At 35.0% G+C, this 16,133-nt stretch overlaps 1 protein-coding gene across 2 annotated transcripts in view; it reads right to left on the minus strand.

Moving 5' to 3' along the window:
• The window catches only part of LOC126696980 (ethylene-responsive transcription factor ERF025-like), a 92,761-nt gene extending 77,133 nt beyond the window's left edge, over nucleotides 1-15,628 (minus strand). Inside the window, exon 1 of one of the 2 annotated variants that reach the window (XM_050393766.1) lies at nucleotides 15,546-15,628. In XM_050393766.1, the coding sequence (XP_050249723.1) occupies nucleotides 15,546-15,589 (44 nt within the window). In that variant the 5' untranslated portion in view covers nucleotides 15,590-15,628. Of the gene's footprint in view, nucleotides 1-15,389 lie in introns of both variants that reach the window. The other variant, XM_050393765.1, reaches the window with a different exon arrangement.
• Between the last annotated feature and the right edge of the window lie 505 nt (nucleotides 15,629-16,133).

A 16,133-nucleotide genomic window follows, 5' to 3' on the forward strand; every position in this document is an offset into this window, starting at 1 on the left:
AGATTAGAATACTTTATCTAGTAAATTAAGGATAGAGTTCTATATAACTATTTTTGATTCATTAGTGTTTAAGGAATCCTAAATAGTTTAGGGCTTCCATTTTAGTTAGTGATTCTAATGAGATTAGAGTCTTTATCAAGTGCAAGGTTATTAGTTGTGATGGGATCACAATTATTTAAAAGAAAAACCCAAATAATGAGTGGGAGTGCTTGATATAACCCTTTTGTTAAGTTTATTGTAATGTGAATAGATACCTTGTCTTGACTTCGAGTCTTGCATTCCATGCGGAGGGTATTTACTTCACGGATTACAAGGTTAAACTTCTTTGTGATTGCGCGAATGTTCGTTACGCTATTGCAACGTGACTTAGTAACATCACATTGAATTTAAACAATTAAACACATTTGATGTGTAGGGTTAAAATTGTGATTAGATCACAATGATTTCAAGACAATCCACTTGTTTTAAAATTTCTAGTGGGAGAGAGATACAAGGGTTGGATCTCACGACCTCCATTGCCGGTTTATAGTAGTGTGATTAGGCACCTCGCCTTGGCGTACATGCCTTGCTCCCTTCGGAGGGTGTTTAATTCATGGTACTACAGGTTAAACTTCTTTATGATAGATGAAGTGTGTTTTTACATTGAGAACGACCACGCTTCCGTGGAGTTACTTGGTGACTCACATGGATTCTAGGCAATGGTGAACACTAGACTAAGTGTAATGTTAACCTCCCTTCAGAGCTATGTCATTATTACTTAGAGGCCAAAGGAAAAGCAGCAAATTATTTTTGTTTGGTAAGAGTTACCATGATAGCATTAATAATGAGAATAATTCTCGCCTGATCATAGTGATTGGTATGACCTCGCTTCCGAGGAATATTAATTGAGGGATTAGGTTGTCGTTGCACCTAGTATAGTATGTTTTTTGGGTTCCATACTATATGGTCATGGATGCAAAATGATAATGTCCTAGTATTTAAGTTCATATTTTCAAAATAAAGTTGTCATAAATTTTGTCCTCTAGCTACTATTTTAGTTGAATCACATTAACTAAGAAATAATTTTGGACATGGTGCTTAAAGGAGCTGAAGTACATATTTATGTTTTGATTCAGCATTGTCATAATTTTCTATACATGATGCATTTATGGAAGATAGCTTATGATGTGATCATAGTTTCCATTGAAATGCTAAGAGGCTGTTTGGATTGAGTTTTTTGATAACTCAATTCTCTGTTTCCATAACTCATAACTCAAAAATAGTGGGACCCATAGTAAAAAGGTTGTTTGGCCAAACGATAACTCTGTTTCCATAACTCTGTTTCCATCACTCAATTCTCTGATTTTTGAGTTATGAGTTATGGAAACTGAAAACAACAAAAGACTGTTTTCAGTTTCCATAACTCATAACTCAATGGCATTTCCGTAAATAAACACACATGAGGGACCCACAACCGCAACTTTTGACCACTTTTTGACTTTTTTTTTTTTTTTTTTTTTCTGGGTTGGCGTTGTTCTTTTTTTTTTTTTTTTTCTTTTTCTTTTCCTGGGTTGGCTGTTCGGTTTTTTTTTTTTTTTTTTTGTGGGTTGGAGTTGTTCTTTTTTTTTTTTTTTCTTTTTTTCTTTTTCTTTTCCTGGGTTGGCTGTTCGGTTTGGTGTTTTTTTTTTTTTTTTTATATATTAGCTTCGGTGAGTTGGGTACTAAAAAAGAAAAAAAAAACTGTACTGGCTGACAGGTGTGGGACCTATGAATAGTGTGAAAAAATTGAGTGATGAAAATAAAAGTGATGTTGCCAAATGAGTGTGAAAAAATGAGTGATGAGTGATGAGTGATGAGTTATGAGTTATGAGTGATGAGTGATGGAAATTGAGTGACGGAGAAAAAAGCTTACCCAAACAGGCTCTAATATGTTCATTGGCTTCTATCTCAATTATGCTACAGCATGAGATGCAAGGGTTAGTACAAGACTTAGACTTTATATTAAGTCTAAATGAGATGTTTTGGTATGAATCATATTGAGTGCTAAGAAAAGCTTAAGGAGTTCCAATTCTACATCATTTTATGAAAATGTTTTATTTTAAAATGAATTGGAATTCTTGGATGAAGAGATTAAATGTTAATCTCATGTGGATATGATCTACAAGTCCTTGTTAGAATCATTTGATCAATTCAGATTGTTTTGAAACTAAATTCTTTTTATGTTACCTGAATTGATGAGTGAGTTCTACACAACAGAAGACATCCTAAAAGCTAAGGCTAGGATCAATATGATTTAATTCAAATTCTTAGCCTAAACCGAAAGGTAAGGGTGGTAAGAAGAAGAATTATAATACCAAACAGTTGGGCAAGCTACTTGCCCTAATAGTTGCCTAAAGGAAATTAGACTTAAAAGTATGACTAAAGGAAAGTGTTTCTGGTTTGGTAATACTAAGCTTTGTCCATGATTGTCTACTAGATGGAAATTTATATGTTTTACTTTTTCAAGAGAAAGTTTCCATCCTTTGGTAATGTATGTTTTGGCACTTATGTCTAGATCTTATTAATATAATCTAGGGTTCCTTTTTGTAAAGGAATGAAGTTCCAATGACTTCTTTAATTTAGTTCATACATAAAGGAGGAATAGGGCTCTTTTAAAAGGTAGATTGTTCTAGAAGAAAAATGTCAATATTTGATGTAGTACAACTATAAAATACATTTGGAAATGAGATGATTGTATTAGATACACCACAAGACATTATTCTGTAGATAACTATTACACCAGTACAATATCGTAGTGGGAGGATTATTAAACAAATTCATACTTTTGAAATAAACTTTTGTAGTTATTCCACAAGGATATGAATTTGATCCTTGGTCCTACGTAAAGGCAATAGATGATATGAATATGTATTACTGGATCAAGGTTATGTGAATAGAATTAGATTCTATTTAAAGTCTGAACTTGTAGAGGCACCTAATGGCATTAAGCCTATTGTTTTCAAATAGGCCTACAAGAAAATGAGATTGATAGAATTGAAGGTGCAAATCTTCAAAGTCAAGACTAATGGCGAAAGGATCTATTCAAAAAGAAATGGTTCGACTATGAAAAGATTTTTTCACCAATAGTTAAGTCTGACTCTATCTAGATTCTCTTATTCATTATATTTCATTTGGATGAAATATGGCAATGGATATCAAGAAAGCTTCTTTTAGTAGCAATCTTGAGGAAGACATCTATATGATGTAACTAGACTTGTACATAGCAAATAACTAGTAGTGTTTAGAATGCAAGTTGCTTAAAGTCCATTTATGGACTAAAGCAAGCATCTAGACCATAAAATATCATATTTGATCAAGCAATCAAATTGTTTGATTTTGATCAAGTATTTAAATGCCTTATGTGTGTAAAAGTTATATAGAATAATAAATTTCTTAATGTATGTTGATGACATTCTAATCATTTAGAATGACGTAGAGTTATTGTCATCAATGGAATTTTTTGTTGTCTAATCCAGTTTGATATAAAGTACTTGGGAAAGACTAGTCACATCCTAAGAATTAAACTTTGTTAAAATTCAGAAATTAGGATGTTGGGTCTATCTCAAATTGCTTAAATAGATTAGATTCTAGCCAAGTATAGCATGTATTCCTTCAAGAAAGGATTCTTTCCTTTTAAGTTTGAAGTTCCTTTATATAGGACTATAGTCCTAAGACATATAAAAGGAAGATCATATTAAGACGGTTCCTTATACCATATCAAAAGGAAGTCTTTATGACATGCTATATACTAAGCTAAATATCTATTTTGCGGTGGGTATGGTAAGCAAATATCAATTGAATCAAAGATCACTTAATTTAATAGGAGTAAAGCATATACTCAAATATCTTAGGAGAATGAGGGATTATATGTTTGTCCACAAAAGTGAGGTTTTGATAGTTACTGGATGTACAAATATTGACTTGTAGTTTGATTGTGATTCATGAAGTTGGACTTCAAGATATGTATTCATCCTAGGTGGTGAAGATACACATTAAGTGTAAGTATTATCTCATTAGAGAGATACGAGTACGTGAGAAGTAGTAGTAGAAAAGGTAATTTATGCAATAAATCTGGTTGAAACTTGTTTCCAAGCCTTGCCTTAGAGTGATTATAAATTACTCTAAAGGGAGATAAGTGTCGGATATATGGTAAATTGTCTTTGAGGGCAAGTGGGAGATTATTGGGGTTTATGTCCTAAAATCCAATTTATTGGCATGTCATAAATAATTAAGTTGTTTAATTATATGAAACTATTTATGAAATAATGGGACATTATCTTAGTCCATGAGATGCATAGTATGTGATTTATGTGAAAAGTCACAGAAAGATATAAATCACAAGTTCTTTGTAAACTCAGAATTTTAGTTCGTAGTCGATGATGAAATTGGGCATTTCATCTGCGAAGATTATAACATATCAACTAAGATGATTTGTCTTGATCATGGAAGTGGAGACTTCTAGTTGATATGTTGATATGTTTTAAGAGTTAAGACATATTGAACTGGACCGCTGTGAGATTTATTATTCTCCTAACGACTGTCAAATGAATAATAAATCTCACGACTTCTATTTACATAAACTCTAAATCCTGAGAGAATAATGGACCTGATCATGAGCTGTAGGCTGCTTTGATATATCAGGAGTGAGATCTATAAGACACGATCAAAACCTCAGTACGTTGGGCAGTCATATTTAGTGTTGATGGAACATATATTCTCAAGATAGAATTCATAATCTCTTAACGAAGATATAAAATATTCCCTTGAGATAAGTTTAATGGGTTTGGTTATTCAAAGTGTTGGGCCCAACCACTTTAGTAAGGAGTTACTAAAGTATATATTTATGAAATTGGATTTCATAAATATATGATAAATAACATTAAGGATTAAACCGGGTACTCAAGGATTAAGATGTAGTAATCTTCAAAGTGACAGTCTATATTCATGACTTTGTATTACTACGAATATTTTAATGAAGGGGTTGCATGTATAATAAAGTCTTGGGATATAATTTATTAATAAGGCCTAGAGTGCAATTATATTCTTATAGTGGTATTGAATATAATAATTGTAACTTTGGACTTGTTAAGAGTTGACAGAAAAGCCCAAGGCCCATTGGAGCTAGAGTCTTATTTGTTCCCTTTGGTCCCATCTCAAGCTACAAACTAAAGCCCAATTGGGTAGGCCCAAAAAGGCTAACCCAATTAGATAATCAGTCATTATTGAATAAGAGTTATTAAATAAAGAAACTATGAGAGTAGTTTTAACGTACGTATATTGAAAAGAAAAGAAATCAGTTTTTTTCTCCATAAAGAGAAGAAGAAGGATTTTTCTTTGAGAGTCTATGTACAAAAGACTGATTGAGAGACCACACATCTTGGGCACCATGTGGAATCGAGATGAAGATTAAAGGTATTCTCAAGTCGTGGTTTTGAAATTCACTGCATCAAGGTACGCTTTCTATTCTTTATTCTAGAATTCATGGTTATATGTTATCTTTCATGATTGAAGTAGATCCGTGTTTGTTGCTTTCGTTGTGTGTTTTGTATGAGATACAAAACCAGATTTTCCTACAGTACTTACATGTTTCATGCCAGTAAAAAGTTGGGTTTTAATCAATTATTCAAAGACTCATTTTCAATAAATAATTATAGTTCACATATAATGTTTAAATTGTATTTAAATTTTGTATATTGCCAAACTATTTCTCACGAGTTTGTTCACTAACATGTTATTATGTTTTAGCTTAACTTTTTAATAATCAAACATAAAAGACCAAACATATATATATATATATATATATATTTTTTTTTTTTTAATTAAAAAATATATAAGGTTCAGCCTAGCTCTCTCGGCGCATGATAGAAGGTGCCTACTATTGTACGCTCAAGTGATTTACTGTTGCATTCATGAGCTATGCTCTGAAGTGTGGCCTTATCTGCCTCTTTGGTGGGCTGGACTACTCCTTTTAGTGGGTCACGCATCGCCCGTGTGCTCCGCCCAATAATGGGTCTCCCTCCGCCATTGTGGGCTTGCATCGCCCTGTCAATGGGCCTTTTCTTGGCTGGTGTGGGTCATTTTTCTACCCCGAGTGGGTCTAGTAGCTGCATTGTTTGTGGTGCTATCATCGTCATCTTTGAAGTCATAGTCGTTGGATGTTCTATTTCAGTCCGACAGCCAAAGATACTTGCAAGGTAAATTGTTGTCTACTAGCCTCCGTGCTATTTTGTTGTGATTATTTTGGTTTTCAGTTGTTTGGCTCTATTTTGGGTTACTGTAAAAGAAGTGTTAAGTTGGTTGCTTTCAATATGAGAGGTTTAGGATGGAATTGTAGAGGCATTTGCAATGCCTCAACAATGAGAGCCCTCAGAGCTCAAAAAAGAGACCATAAGTCATATATAATTTTTTTGTGTGAAACGAAAGCAAATGAAGAATGTATGGAATATGTAAAGAGAAGGGTTGGTTTTAATGAAAAGGTGGTAATTGAGGCAAAGGGTAGAGCAGAGGGATTATGTTTAATGTGGAAGAACAATGTGCAAATTGAAGTGGTGGAGTTTAATAAGTATATGATTGCAGTTAAAATTATGGACCCTAGTGGAGACTGGTATTTGGTTAGCTTTTATGGACCACCTTATGCAGCCAAGAAGAGAAAGGCTTGGGAGAACCTTTGTGCTTTATTTGAGTCATTTCAAGAGCCTTGGATTTGCTTCAGAGATTTCAACATTGTCTTGGACAGTGAAGAAAAGGATGGGGGAAGAGCTGAGAGCTCAATGTCCCCAAATTTTTTGAAGGACATTCTTTTTGAATTAGGAGCTATTGATTTGGGGTACTCTGGAAGTAGATTCACCTGGAGGAAAAAAAGATGGGGAAAGAATGTCATAAGGGAGAGGCTGTACAGGGGTATATCCAGCATGTCTTGGAGATTAGCTTTTCCAATGGCAACCATTCACCATTTGGGTGCCATAAATTTTTATCATTGTCCTATCCTTTTGGACACACAGCCGGCTAATCATTACTTTCCTAGACCATTTAGATTTGAGGCTGCTTGGACAAGGGATACAAAGTGCTACGGAGTTATTGATGAAGCTTGGAAAGAAGAGGTGGAAGGCTCAGAATTCTTAAAACTATAAATGGAACAACAAAACACCCAAATGGCTTTAAAGAAATGGAACAAAGAAGTGTTTGGTCACTGCCAAAGGAGAATAGACGTGTTGCTAACCAAAATCCAAGAGATATAAAAAGTGGATTGCACGAAGGAGAACTGTAGAAAGGAAGCTCATCTCCAAGCTAAACTTAATGAGTGGCTCCTGAGAAATGAAATATTTTGGAAACAAAATCCAAAGAAGTTTGGCTCAAGGAGGGGGACAAGAACTCAAAATTTTTCCATCTATCTACCATCATAAGGAGAAGAAGAAACTCAAAAGATGCAGTAAAGAATGACTCTGGGGAATGGATAACAGACAGAAGGGAGATAGTGGCGGTGCCACGTTCAGTCCAGGGTGTTCCTAGGAACACCCTGACTTGAAAAAATAAAAAATAAAAAATAAATTTATATATAATAAATTTTTTTTTTACCCTTTAAAAAAATTAGGAACACCCTCAATCAAAATTAGGAACACCCTCAAATAAATAAAAAATAAAAAATAAAAAATTATTTGTTCTACTTTCAAGCAAGAAAAAAAAAAGCCCAAAAACAAATTTTGAAGTAAAATATGAAAAAAAAAATTGTAACAGAGTAAGTGACAAGCCCACAGATTCTAAAAAAAAAAAGGCAACGGACGGTAAGCCCATAGCAAGCCCAACAGATTATAGATGGTAGCAAACCCACGAATTCTCAAAAAAAAAAAAAAACAAACAAACAAACAAACAAACAAACCAAAACCCAATATACTGAAATCAGAAACCAACTGACGGCGCAAGTACCAAACACTAATAGATGTTGAAAGAAAGAAAGAAAGAAACCTAAGCTAAAGAAAAAAACCTAACCCAATGGACGGAGCAGGAGATCGCCGCCATTGAATGAACGACAACAGCCAACAGACGGAGAAGGATATCGCCAAATCGGGCCTCAAACTCGAGCTCCAGAACGGCAGAACACATCGAATCGAAGATCGGTCTTCCTCGCCTCGACGTGCTGCTCGACAGCGCCGCCCCTCAACCTCAGGCCTCCCTACTCCCTCAACCTCAAGCCCAAGGTATTTCATCTCTATCTCAGTCTCTCTCTCTTTATCTGAAGAATCAAGAATGAAAGTGAAATGAAATTATGAAATGAGACTCTCTCTCTCTCTCTCTCTCTCTCTCTTTAAGACTTTATCTGTGATTGTCTATTGCTTTTGCTTAGCTTTAGTTTATAAATTTAATAATATTTGCCCTTTTTTTTGGCTCTATTCGTTGGTGTTGGTGTTGGTGAGATATAATTAATTGTCTTTTAGTGTTGGTGTTGGTGTCTTTTGGTGAGATACAATTAATTGGCTTTATCTAATTAGCTCTAGTCTTGTGATTGGGGGCCATGGGGCATTGGGGCTTGTTTGTTGAATTGGGGGGTGGATGGGGGCATAGGGTTGGGGTAAATGCACATGGGGTGTGTGGTTGTGTGCTAATGCAGCAATGCAACTAATAATTAATAAACAATCATTTAATTAACCAATAATTAATTGGGGGAAGCAACTAATAAAAAATAATTAATAATTTAATTAACTAATAAATTATAAAAGATAAACAAATTAAATTATGTTACTATGTTAGGCTAAACAACAATTAATAATTTTATAATTAATGAAACAACAATATAACAAATTATAGTTTATAAAAGACAAACAAATTAATGAAACAACTAAACAACAATAATTAATAATTTTATTAATATTTCAAATGAACTTATAGTTTATTGTTTATTCTTTTGCTAGAATTATTCTTTTGCGTGTTTTTTTTTATTGTTGTTGTTGTCAATATATGAATTTCTCTTTTTATTAGATTGTGTAATTTATATTTCTTAAGGAACACCTTGGGAAAAATTTCTGGAGCTGCCACTGAAGGGAGATCCAAAAGCACTTTGTACTTTCCACTGAAGAGGAAGTAGACTTTCCAGAAAATTTGGATAATCTAATCACTCCATGCATCATTGAAGAAGAAAATATTGAATTATGCGGAGTACCAACTCAGTCTGAGATCAAGAAGGAGCTATTCCAGATGCAAGCTCTAAAAGCCCCAGGACCAAATGGCTTTCTTGTACTATTCTACAAAAAATATTGGGCAATTGTGGGAGGGTCCGTTATAAGAGCTGTCACATCATTTTTTCAAGCATGAAGAATGCCAGCTAAGGTAATTAACTCTTTTATTGTTCTTATTCCAAAATCACAAAGCCCTACATCATTTAATCATTATAGGCCTATAAGTTTATGTAATGTTGTGTATAAAATAATTACTAAACTGTTAATGTTTAGATTGAGAAGAATTCTGCATAAGCTTATCTCCTCCACACAAGCTGCATTTATTCCGGGAAGGTTGATTGCCAAAAACCATATTATTGTTCAAGAAATGCTGTATAGTTTTAAGACAAGAAAAGTTAAATCTGGGTTAATGGTTGTCAAAATTGATCTTCAAAAGGCTTATGATAGAGTGAATTGGAATTTCCTCCAAGTAGTACTCAAGAACTTTGGGTTTGATGAAAAATTTGTGAAGTGGATCTTTGAATGTGTATCAACAGTGTCCTTTGAGTTACTAATAAATGGGGGAAAGACAGGGAAATTTAGACCTAAAAGAGGGTTAAGGCAAGGGGACCCGCTATCCCCTTACCTATTCATATTATGCCAAGAAGTTCTTTCACGAATTTTAGAGAAGGAATTTATGGAGAAGAATATTAATGGGGGTAAGGCTAGTATTGGCAACACTCCCATCACACATGTAATGTACGCGGATGATATTGTTCTATTCTCAAAAGCATGTAGGAGGGAAGCTAATGCCATTAATGACTGCTTGGAAAAATATTTTTGGTGGTCTAAACAATTGCTTAACAGAGCAAAATTAGGGGTTATATTCCCTAAACTCACCCACCAGCAGACTTGCTGGGGTATAAAGCATATTCTACAGATGAAAAGTCTTAAAACAGACTCTATTTACTTGGGGGCTCCTTTATTCCTTACCAAGGCTTCAGCAAAGGACTTTAAGTTCTTATAAGAAAGGTTGGAAGCCAAACTGAAAGGGTGGAGAAGTAAGACTGTATCATGGGCGGGAAGATCCACTCTAATTAAAACGGTGGCTCAAGCTTTACCTACATACACAATGTCTACTTTTGACATCCCTACTAAGGCATGTGATAAGTTAGATGCTTTGACTAGAAAATTTTGGTGGAATCCAAAAAACCCAAATGGAAGGTATTTAGCTTGGTTGGCTTGGGAAAAACTATGTCTACCTAAGGAATTGGAGGGATGGGATTCAAAAAGAGTAAGGATTTTAATAAAGCTCTCTTGGCTAAACTTGCTCGGATGATTGCCTCAAAAAGGGATAGCTTGTGTACGAACTTACTAAGAAGCAAATACAAGGTTAGAGAGAATTGGCTTCAAAGTGAACCTTCCAAAAATGCTTCTCCAATTTTGGAAAGCAATTGAGAAAACCAAACCCCTTATTGCTAAGGGAGCTTGTTACCTTGTTGGAAATGGTGCTTCCATTACTATGTGGGTGGACCCTTGGATTCCTTGGCTAGTTGGGTTTAAACCAACTCCAAAGGATGACTCAATTCAACGAAATCCTTTGACGGTGTCTAACTTGATATCTACAGAGGATCATTGCTGGAATCTACCTATGCTAAATGAGCTATTTAATTCTGAGTCAGTTGAAGCCATCCAAAAAAATACATATTCCTTTGAGACGCAGAGTTGATAAGCTAATATAGGTTCCGAACAACAAAGGGGCATTTTTTGTGAAATCTGCATATAAAGCTAACCAAGACCCTCCTTGTGGAAGTTCCATAAAGCAATGGCAAAAAATATGGAAGATCAAAGCTCATGACAGAATCAAAATGTTACTATGGAGAAGGGTCCAATGTGTTACCAACCAAAAACAACTTGGCGAAAAGAATAGGGACTTCTGATCCAAACTGTGTGTTTTGTGACAGAGAACCAGAAATAGCAACTCATCTATTTTTTCATTGCCATGTAGCAAGGGCCATCTAGTTTGGCTACAGTTAGGGCATAAGAACTGACAAAATGAATATTGCATCAAACGAGGACATCCTCAAAGTGGTCTTGAACTTGGATGAGTTGAGTACACTTCAAATGGTAGTCACAATGGAGGTGATCTGGCATCTCAGGAATCAGGTATGGCATTATGGCAGTGAGGTGAACATCATTTCTACCATATGCATTGCAGAAAACAGAGTAAAGGAATATCTTAATACTTTGGACCATAAGCAGGACAAAGATAGGAGAGAGGAATTGACTTCATGGATTTCCCCTCCTAAATACTATGTAAAACTAAATGTGGATGCTACTGTCTCACAGGCTTTCACCTCCTTAGTCGTGGTAGCAAGAAATGAGTTTGGAGAGGTGTTAAAGGTATGGGCTAAAATTCATGATTTATGCACTCCTACTCAAGCTGAAGCAACTACAATTCTGTGGGCACTAAACTTGGCTATCGCTTAAAATTGGTGCAACATCATTGTGGGGGGGGGGGGGGGATTCAAAAATATGTTTTAATGCCCTGTTCAAAGCAGAAGAACCAACTGATTGGTCCGTCTCCTCCATCATTCATGATGCTGCTGACATGAGTGTATCTTTTGATAATTGTGAGTTTTGCTGAGTTAAGAGATCTCTATACTCAGCAGCTCATTTTGCTGCTAAATATGCTATTGCTCTTAAAGTAGGTTTCTTGTGTAATAACTATAATTTGCCTCCCTTTATCTTGAAAGCTTGTCGGCAAGATCATTGTACCTCCTGTTGTTCTGCTTAATCTAATGAAATGGCAGATTATCAAAATATATATATATATATATATATATATGTGTGTGTGTGTGTGTTTAATCTTTGGATTTTGATCAATGTCTTATTTTAATCTTTAATTTTTAAAGAGGAAAGAAGAATAGAGACAAAGATGGTGAGAATATAGCCAAGAGCACTGCAACAATTGACATATTAATAAATTAAAAAAAAAATCAAATCAACCATTCCATTATTGTCCCATTAATTTGCTTAAACTATGTGGTCACAAAAAGCTAAAGTGGACATATTTTATTTTATAATTTTACATGGCTCTAAACTTAGACAGGCTGGCAGCTTTTTAACATTACAAAGAAAAAGAAAAATTTTTGCAAATAATCCCAACCAAGTAAAACCCAAACCCAGACCCACTCACAAAGTACTCCCCAATTAATAACAACCCTAACACTCCACCGGCCACCACACCAACCGACCTCCTTCATCGGTATCACAGCAAAACTGAGTCATTATCTACGGTGGACTGACCTCCTCCACCTCAATATTCCTATCTCCATTAAAATACTATATGCAGATGATAAGGATAATTCTGTGGTCTTGATGAAGTCATCCATATTAGGTTGAGGCGACGGTCCTAATGAACTCGTCAGCCTCACTTGCACATTCACAGCCTAACCACGATAGAGTGAAGGTCGACGATTCCACCTCAAAGCTGACGACTGCACCGTGAAGACAACAACCATTTGGATGAGACGACTATAGTATATTGACGGGATATGAAGTTGACGGGGGGAAGCTGAAGAGGATAAGTTGACAGGGCTGACATGACTTGACCTCCACGCATAAGCATATATATGGAAATATCTTGTGCCCCACGCTTAACCCTAATCAAGAGGGTCCTATAAGGAAAAGATCCCGTAAGATACACAAATTAAAGAAGATCTCTACCATAAGGAAAGATCTTCCAAACCAAGAAACGAATCTCAATCCTATGCTACTATAAAAATCTCAATACTCTCACAAACAATGGTACACATAATTCCTCTAGCTTTGACACTCTAGAGTTGTGAAAATTTTCTAACTTAACCTTCAAAGGGTCTTTGGCCGGTACCACACTAGTACTCTCCTAGGATTTTCTTTGTCTTTATTTCGCAGGTATAGTCTCGAGCGCAAAAGCATTGTGTTACTTACTAACGATTTTCGGCATCATCAACAAATATGTGACCAAATTAAAAATAATATATAAAAAAATAGCACTTTTTTACTAATTTCTATAGAGATTACCGCTGTGTAACATAAAAAATCATCTTACTTTAATCCAAAAAAACACTTAAAATAATCTCCACTTACAAAATATCTTTAATAGATAGTCATATTTAAATCCCCAGGCATAAAGTAACTTGGAAAAATCATTCTTGTTCTAAAAGAAGAAGAAGAAGATAAGCCAACTCAGATTTGGCACAATTTTTGCCTTGTGTCTAGGAATTTTGACCATCGAAGGCCGAAAAGTTCAGGTATTCAACTATTCACGGATAAGAAGTTAAGATTTTTTTTTTTTTTTTTTTTTTTTTTTTGATAAGAAGTTAAGAACTTTTTAAGGGAAAAAAAAATGTGTTTTTGTTTTTGTATTTTTTTTTTTTTTAACTACTCCCCCAACCTCCTTCTTTTATGTGGGGTAGATGTGAACAATGGAATTTTTTTTTTTTTTTTTTTTTTTTTTTTGGACCCATATGCTTGTATAACTACAAGAAAGTCCGCTGGTTTTTTATTTTTTGGGCCCGGGGTGGTGTGAAGTGTATGATAGGATATACGCATGAGTAATCCTAGTTACATATATGTTTCATACTTAGCAATTGGTACTTTCCATAAAACGAGCTCACTTATTTCTTCTACAATGGAGTTCTTTATATTTTGCAGTTTTACACTATTACTCTGTTGGTTTAGCTTAAAGAAGCAAACTTTTCCTGTTTAGCACAGTTCTAACTTCTAATAGATCTATAAGGTCCAATGAAATAATTAATTTGGCAAGGCTATATAGGAGGTCTCTACAATGGAGAGATGTTTATGAATACGACCTTGGTGCAAAAAAAAAATTAAAAAAAGAAAAAAAAACCCTCTTATTGCATGAAATTTTCAATTAATGCATCTATTCCCTACTTTTTCTTCTTACGTAAGATAGGCTCACATCCTATGGAACATTCTTACGTAAGAAGAAATGGTAATAAACAGGATAATTTCTCCCGCGTTTTTTTTTTTTTTTTCAAATTTTATATTATAAAAATAAGTTTGGCATGTTTCTTCCCTTTTCCCTTTTTTTTCCCTCTTCTCTCCCACAATCTACAACAAAAACACTCTTGATCATAATAACCCAAAGATTCAGACGCTCAAGTGTGCCCTTTTGAGTATGTTTATGTTCTTGCTAAAATATTTAGGCCTTTTGAGTGCAAGGCTTAGCTTACTGCCAATATATGATCAGAATTCAGAAGAAGACAAAGAAAACGCCGACGTACAGATCTCAAGATAAGTCTTTGAGAATCCATGGCCTCAAAAAAGACAATCATGAAAACTACTAATAAATTATGTTTCATAACGAAAATTCTTTATAGTGCTATACCCTCCTATAAAGAAAATATACCTCTTGAAGAAAAAAAAAGGTCAAAATAAACCAAAGTCTCTTTGGACTATACCAAAACATAGAATCAAAGAAGTGCCTTAACATATAATACAAGGTATATAGTATATACACAAACAGAACCAGCCACCAAGAAAGATCCTAATTAGCAGCACAAGCAATCTAATTAATTCTTCTAGCTATAGCTAAAGGGACGAAGAATGTTGTAGTGGTTCATAGTTACATACCCAGCACATAGAGGAAGTTCGTCCGATAGCTAGTTTAAAAAAACAAAAAATAAGAACAAGAACAAACAAATCAAAACACACATATACAATACTCAGTACAGCGATTTTTCACACACTATAAGGTTTAGTTAATAGGAGTAACTCCATAACCCATCCCCATCATCGCCAGATTCATCAGAAGACGACTTTGACTGAATTCTAGGCGGAGTTAAGAGCATCCCCTCTGCCATATTCACCAGCAAACTCGGCATATTCAGCAACTCTTCTTCGTCAATGAAGTACTCATCCTCAGTGCTTCTAAGATGTGTCGCTTCGTGACTGCTCTCCGAGGATCTTTCCATCATCTTCTCCGCAGCGGCGCGTATGTCAACAGGTGACGTCGAAAGTGGTATCGGGTACCAAAGAATCAGGTCCGGGAAGTTTAAAACCGTATCGGGCCCCTTCAGAGCCAAAGCCGCCACGTCGTATGCCGTCGCTGCCATGTCCCGCGTCGGGTACGTGCCGAGCCAAATGCGCGTGGCTTTACGGGGCTGGCGTATCTCGGATACCCATTTTCCGCTCCGACTCCGAGCGCCCCGAAACCTCTTTTGCTTAGCAGTAGTACTACTGGACGACGACCCGGGTTGACCCGAAAACCCTTCCGATACAGATATCGGTGACGTGGCAGTGGTGATTGAAGTAGATATTGTTGCTGTGGTATTACCGTTCAGGGTTGTTTCCTCCCGGCGCACATTAGAGGTTCTAAATGGGTTATTTCGGCGCACGTTAGGATTCTTGGCCATTTTTCCTTGTACTGTTGACCACCCCCTTTGTTTTTTGGTTTTTTTTGTTTTTGGTTTTTTGGGTTCAATTGGGATACATATAATTTTTTGGGTTTAGTACGGATTTAAGAATAATTACCAAAAAATAATAATAATAATAATTACCAAAAAAAAAAAAAGGTTTATAATGTCTCTTTAAAGTTTTATTATAGAGAAAAGTGAGTAAAATGTGTGAAAGGTTATACCGCAAAATTTTCTTATATAGAGTTCATTAACTACTGTGCAATCAACGTTGATAAATAATTCAAATATTTACCTATTAAGTTAAACTAGCGTGCAATCAACGGCAAAAAATAGTTCAAATATCTACTTAGAGTTTACCAAATCAAAATATCTACAAATAATAATAATAATAATAATTTCACCAATTATAATTAATAACACCTTAATTTGTAAATTTTATATAATAAAATTTGTATGTTGATAATCTAATATTTAATAGAGTGATTTTATACCGTAAATGTCTCAGTATAAAATACCAAAACATATCAACCAATTAAGTTAT

Source organism: Quercus robur, chromosome 8 (assembly GCF_932294415.1).
Source record: "Quercus robur chromosome 8, dhQueRobu3.1, whole genome shotgun sequence".
NCBI classification, from domain to species: domain Eukaryota; kingdom Viridiplantae; phylum Streptophyta; class Magnoliopsida; order Fagales; family Fagaceae; genus Quercus; species Quercus robur.